Source organism: Hypomesus transpacificus, chromosome 17, assembly GCF_021917145.1.
Source record: "Hypomesus transpacificus isolate Combined female chromosome 17, fHypTra1, whole genome shotgun sequence".
Classification (NCBI taxonomy): Eukaryota; Metazoa; Chordata; class Actinopteri; order Osmeriformes; family Osmeridae; genus Hypomesus; species Hypomesus transpacificus.
Genome location: NC_061076.1, coordinates 14,379,269 through 14,385,268, shown reverse-complemented (window position 1 = coordinate 14,385,268; position 6,000 = coordinate 14,379,269). Strand labels below are relative to the sequence as shown.

Here is a 6,000-nt window from a genome sequence, read left to right as displayed (position 1 = left end):
ATTATACGATATGTATTCAATAGGGAGTCGGTGGGGTGGGTGAGGTCTGGGAGTGGGGGAACTTGAGCGAGTTTGAATGTGCATGTATTTGTCTTTGTGTTGTGTCTTGAGGATTCCCGCGAAAACGAGATGCTGCATCTCAAGGGGTTAGCCTCCAAACCATAAATGTCTAATTTCTAATTATTAAAATATATGCGTTATTATTTAAGGTCCTTTAATCATCCTTTATATCAACAATATTTCAAACAATACGTTTTACAATAATCTTCTCCTTCCGTACAACTTCATTTTCAACCACTTTTATTGAGAGGAAAACGTATGGCATCTGAAACATACGTTTTTACACAATGAAATTGGCCAAACAAGTAATACCTAGATATTTAGCTTAAAGGGTAGCCTAGGCCTACTTTAGTTTGACAGAAAACTGCTAAAACGAGGCTAGGCTAGGCCTACTCCTACAGTAGGCTACGGTCAGTAGCTCACTGTACGTATCATTTTGTCCGAAACTCGCGTTATTCCTACAAACAAATGCTTCGTAACTGAACAGTTTAGACTTTTAATTGACAAAATGGACAACACAAAGAAACTTCATTTATACGACAACCTGCCATAGGCCCTACTCCATCCAAACCCGGCAGATTACCTCCGGTGCGGATTGCATTCTATTGAAACACATGGACTATCATTATTACATTTATTAGATTATCTTCATTTATCTTTTTCATCCTGCATATTTAATGATCATTGATCTGTTTGTCTAAGATGATTCATGTAAAATGTTCCAATAGAGGTGATTTTTTTTTTGTGAACACAAAATCCAGGTTGGCTAAATAAAAATTATATAAAGAACCTTACATTTAATCGTCCAGTAAGAGAGGGACTCTCTCCTAAACCAACACGCCCAACACACATATAGGGTGGGCTCTTTTCACATTTACCAACTATTATGAAGATTGACTCACAAAAATACTGCCCATCCTCAGATCTGTACTCACGTGGCCTCCAGGGAGGAATCGGTGGAAGGGGAGGAGTAGCCAGACCGCAGTGTGCTGATGCAGGCGGCTAGTAGATTGGCGGTGAGGGGGAGCCGTGCAGAGGGAGAGCGGGGTTCCAGGTGCTTCAGACCCTTCATAAGGAGGGAGGTCTGGCTGTTGGAGATGGCAGTGCAGGGGAAAAGAAAGCCCAGCAGTCGGGGTGGATGGGAAGGACCTTGAAGGCAGTCATGATGTCGGCCTTCGCCAGCCAGGCGCCGCGGCCTGCCAGGCGGATGAGGGAAATGGCATGGTCGATGGTGGTGTAAGCAAGGGAGTAGTCCGGGCTGGGGATCAAGCTGTTGACGACGACAACATGCTAGCAGACTGCAGACATCCATAGCAACTGAAGAGACTTTATACAAACCTCATAATTAAAACGGGAAGCTTGGTCGCATTCCTCCGTGCTTTCGCTAGGCTGATGCGTATGAAGTTGGTTGGAGTGGGTGCGCATTTTTCCATGCTTTTGCTAGGCTGATGCGAGTTAGTTGATTGGAGTGGCGGAGGAGGCCTAACCACCCTCAAACTCTACACCAGGAAGAAGGTAACACACACACACTGTCCACACTAAGCCACATATGTCTTCCACCCTACTGTTTCCTACATTTTTGGGGTCCATGATTGTAAGGGCATCTTCCTTACAATGTCTCCTCAGCCTAACTACGACCATCTGGAGAAGGAGGTGGAGAGGAGGAAGATGTTTCTACAGGAGGCCAAGCTGTAGACAAGGGGCTAAATCCTGACAGGACCCCTGCACTGTCCACTCTGTGGGGCTTCTCCCCGGCTCCAAACCTTGTGAGGGCAACCTTTAATTCTTCATTCAACCTTTATTTAACAAGGAAACTCTGTTGATACATAATCCTTTTTTCAAGGAGACCTGGCCACAAATAGCAGTAGAGCTATATTCAAACTGTACATTGACGACATGTATGAAGATGCAAAATCAGTACCCACCAACTTCCTGTTATAACCATCGCCTTCCTTCTTCAGTAGATTGGACTGCAGCTTTGTCCACTTCCAGATGATAACCCGTGTGTGTGTGTTCTCCCAGGTTCTCCTAATGTTGTGAAGTCAGAGGACAAGTCCCCAAACCCACAGAACCTGAAACCTGTCAAGAAGGAGCGGACAACCGAGCGCAGGGCTCCAAGAGCCCACACGGCGGGTGAGACACACACACACACACATATACACGCACACACACACACACACCACTGCACACTTACTTCATACTCCTTCTAGGCCCAGAGCCTTATGAAGCTCATCTCCTCTGAGTGCAGTAGCGGACTGGCCATCGGGAGCACAGGGAGAATTCCCGGTGGGCCGAAGCACTTCTGGGAAGTTCTGGGAAGAAATGCTGGGTGTTCTCGGCTAATGCTGTTGTGTTCTCGGCTAATGCTGCTGTGTTCTTGGCTGATGTTGGTGGTGTGAACCAATGCTGTTGTGTTGTAAGTAGTAGATTGTTTTTTAAATGTAGCGTTTTTATAAATGTTTCGTTTTTGTTAATGTCTTTGTGTTGTATGTTAATGTTGTTGTGTTTTCAACATTTGTGTGTTGTGTGTTTCAACACAGCTGTGGTGTGCACCCACGGGCCACCTTTTACTCAATAAAAAAAAAAAAAACTGTGACAGCAGCTGCGTCACTTGGTTGTGTCTATTGTAGCTGGATGAACTCTGGATGTGAGTCAGGCTTCTCTCTGTGTGAATGTGAATGCAACATGAAAAATGATAATATGTCTTGATTTCATGTTCTGGTATACATTTACATTTAGTCATTAAGCAGACGCAGGCTACACATGCCTCTGAGGCCAACACAAGAACCCCGTTCTACAACATTTTAAGGTGCTGTGACTGAACGTGTATCACTGCATTTCGTTGCCTGGGGTGGAGATTTCATAAACAATTTATTCCACACATGACATAGTACACGGTCTGTTTGCGTAATTACCATAGTCTACCACTTGAGGGTTACCGCGTTAGCCTGTAGAGATGTGCAACAGATGCTCAAGTGTGTGCTAAGAGTTTTTTACTTTCAGTACGAACAAATGTGCTAAACCAATTGTTGTTGCTTGCCACGCTGTTTTGCAAATATTTTTTCGATAGGTCACCGATGTTGGTACAACACCTGTATTGTTTGCAGTCTCAGGCAAGGGCAGAGATAGTAGAATTCAAGCGACAAACAACATGTAGGCTAATATAACTTTTGATTCAATGTTTTATTGTCCATCATTCAATGTATTTTGCCTATACATAAATTAACCTTGCAATGTCATCGCAGATTACAATTAAAATTCGAAATATGTAGGAGGTGGCAGAACCAAGGCTCTTTTGCTGATTACCTGTCCAGTGTCTTTGGCTTGAGCACTCACCACCCAACAGGGCTGAAGGGGTGCATTGACGTTGAACAATGGGTAGCCTACGGTTTGGGGGTAAGTCTTGCCTCATAAAATCATTCATAGCTGGGACACTCAATGATTCTCTTAAATTAGAGAACTCTCAAAGAGAGTTCATTTGAGTTGTGTATCTGAACACTTTAATTGCCAAACTTAACAAAAAATTATATTACATTGTAGAACATTGTATTCATAGAGGAACTTGACTGAACGTATGGTGTCAAAATGAAGACTTTAATTAGAAAATCAATTACAAAATGACCATACAACTATAAAAAAGTAAGGAATAAATTATGTCTGTCTTGCTGGTTCTTGATCTTCTGCTGTACTTTCGATGTGCACTATCTGGTGTATTTAGCGTGATGTACAGTGAATGAAATATAATGTCATAGACCTCAGACAGGTCTTTCCAAAGCCTAGGGGTGCTAATGCTAAAATCCTTGACAGTCCTTTAGTATAGACACAATTGGGCCAAGTGTGAATCCTTTGCAAGACAAGGGAATATCTTAACACATGTTGGATCACTGCATGCAAAATCTCTGTAAACCCTGTAAATATACACGATACAACATTAAAAGTATTACTAGAATGTAATACATAAAATAAGAAACAAAATCATATCAAACATGACATTAAAAGCTGTTTAGAACTATATTTACATGAACACAGCTTTTAATTATAATTTCAGTCTTCCTTTGTCCACCTTCCTATTCAACTGTTGAGACCACCTTTCCATAGGTGTGTCATTAAAGTGTGATTGTCATTTTAGCATTCATGCAAATCAACGACTGTCCCAGACGAGTGTCTAGGACCTCTAGGTGACCAGTTACAAAGGGGCTGTACTATTCAGGTCTCTGCCAATACAATGTAGATCTGGTGTTACTGCATGTGCTGTCCCAGTAGGTGCAGGTCAGTAGTTCTTCCAGCTGTGGGTCTTACAGAAGTTTTTTCAGTCGGTGACTGTTGGGACAACTTCACCCTCTTGGGTTTTTCTATCATAGATATGCATAAACTGTTCAATAGGTCATTTGTTTGACATAAATAGTCAGTGTGTGCTGCTTAGATCTTCTCTCCCGTGTGGGTCCTGCAGTGAGCTCTGAGATTGCCAGCCTGGCTAAAGGTTTTACCACAAAGGTCACAGATGTAGGGCTTCTCTCCTGTGTGGATTCTACGGTGAACTGTCAATTCCCCATTCCGTTTAAAGGTTTTACGACAGAGGTCACAGTTGTAGGGCTTCTCTCCAGTGTGGATTCTACGGTGAACTGTCAAATCCCCAGTCAGTCTAAAGGTTTTATCACAGATGTCACAGCTGTAGGGCTTCTCTCCAGTGTGGATTTTGCGGTGAGCTGTCAAATCCCCAGTCAGTCTAAAGGTTTTATCACAGAGGTCACAACTGTAGGGCTTCTCTCCAGTGTGGATTCTGCGGTGAGCTGTCAATTCCCCAGTCTGTCTAAAGGTTTTACCACAGAGGTCACAGCTGTAGGGCTTCTCTCCAGTGTGGATTCTGCAGTGAGCTGTCAATTCCCCAGTCTGTCTAAAAGTTTTACCACAGAGGTCACAGCTGTAGGGTTTCTCTCCAGTGTGGATCCTGCCGTGAGATGTGCAATTGCTAGCACGCCTAAAGGTTTTACCACAGAGGTCACAGCTGTAGGGCTTCTCTCCAGTGTGGATCCTGCTATGAGCTTTGAAATTGCCAGCCTGGCTAAAGGTTTTACCACAGAGGTCACAGCTGTAGGGCTTCTCTCCAGTGTGGATCCTGCGGTGATCTGTGTAGCTGCTAGCATGGCTAAAGGTTTTATCACAGAGGTCACAGCTGTAGGGCTTCTCTCCAGTGTGGATTCTGTAGTGAGCTGTGAAACTGCCAGCCTGGCTAAAGGTTTTACCACAGAGGTCACATCTGTAGGGCTTCTCTTCAGTGTGGATCCTGCTGTGAACTGTGAAACTGCTAGCACGGCTAAAGGTTTTATCACAGAGGTCACAGCTGTAGGGCTTCTCTCCAGTATGGATCCTGCGGTGACCTGTGTAACTGCTAGCATGGCTAAAGGTTTTACCACAGAGGTCACAGCTGTAGGGCTTCTCTCCAGTATGGATCCTCATATGCCTCTTGAGGTTCCTGGATGAGGAAAGGCTCTTCCCACATGTGTCACAGTGATGTGTCTCCATAACTCAGGTGTCTCTTTCTTCTCTGTCTGGTCTCTCTGGATTCTGTATCTAGTCTTTGGAAGCTTGTTTCCCTCTGGTTGATCCTCTGTCTGGTTACTGCTGTTTCTGGTTGAGTCTCTCTATGGTTGACTCTCCCTGTAGTCAACTGGTTGAGTCTCGGTAGTCTCTCTGGAGCCTCCTCTGTCTATTCTCCACCCATGATCAAGTATGATTGGTCAGTGGGGGATCTGCAGCTTTCACATGTAAATGAAATCTTTTGTCTGTCATAATGGGCCACTTTGCATATGTAATGTTGATCATTTGGTGAGAGGTGTATGTTTCTCAGATGAATTTTTACTGGAGAAACACAAAACATTGTCACAAAACGTCTTTGGCATACAACTCCTCATCATATTTATTTGGTTTTCTTAAAAATTA

General features: G+C 43.7%; 1 protein-coding gene across 1 annotated transcript; it reads right to left on the bottom strand.

Moving 5' to 3' along the window:
• Nucleotides 1-4,479: 4,479 nt before the first annotated feature.
• LOC124479352 (zinc finger protein 761-like) lies at nt 4,480-5,562 on the bottom strand (the record flags this gene model as incomplete). The annotated part of the gene is made up of 1 exon (XM_047038080.1): nt 4,480-5,562. A coding segment is annotated over one exon (1,083 nt), but the record flags the coding sequence as incomplete, so codon positions are not given.
• Nucleotides 5,563-6,000: the final 438 nt, after the last annotated feature.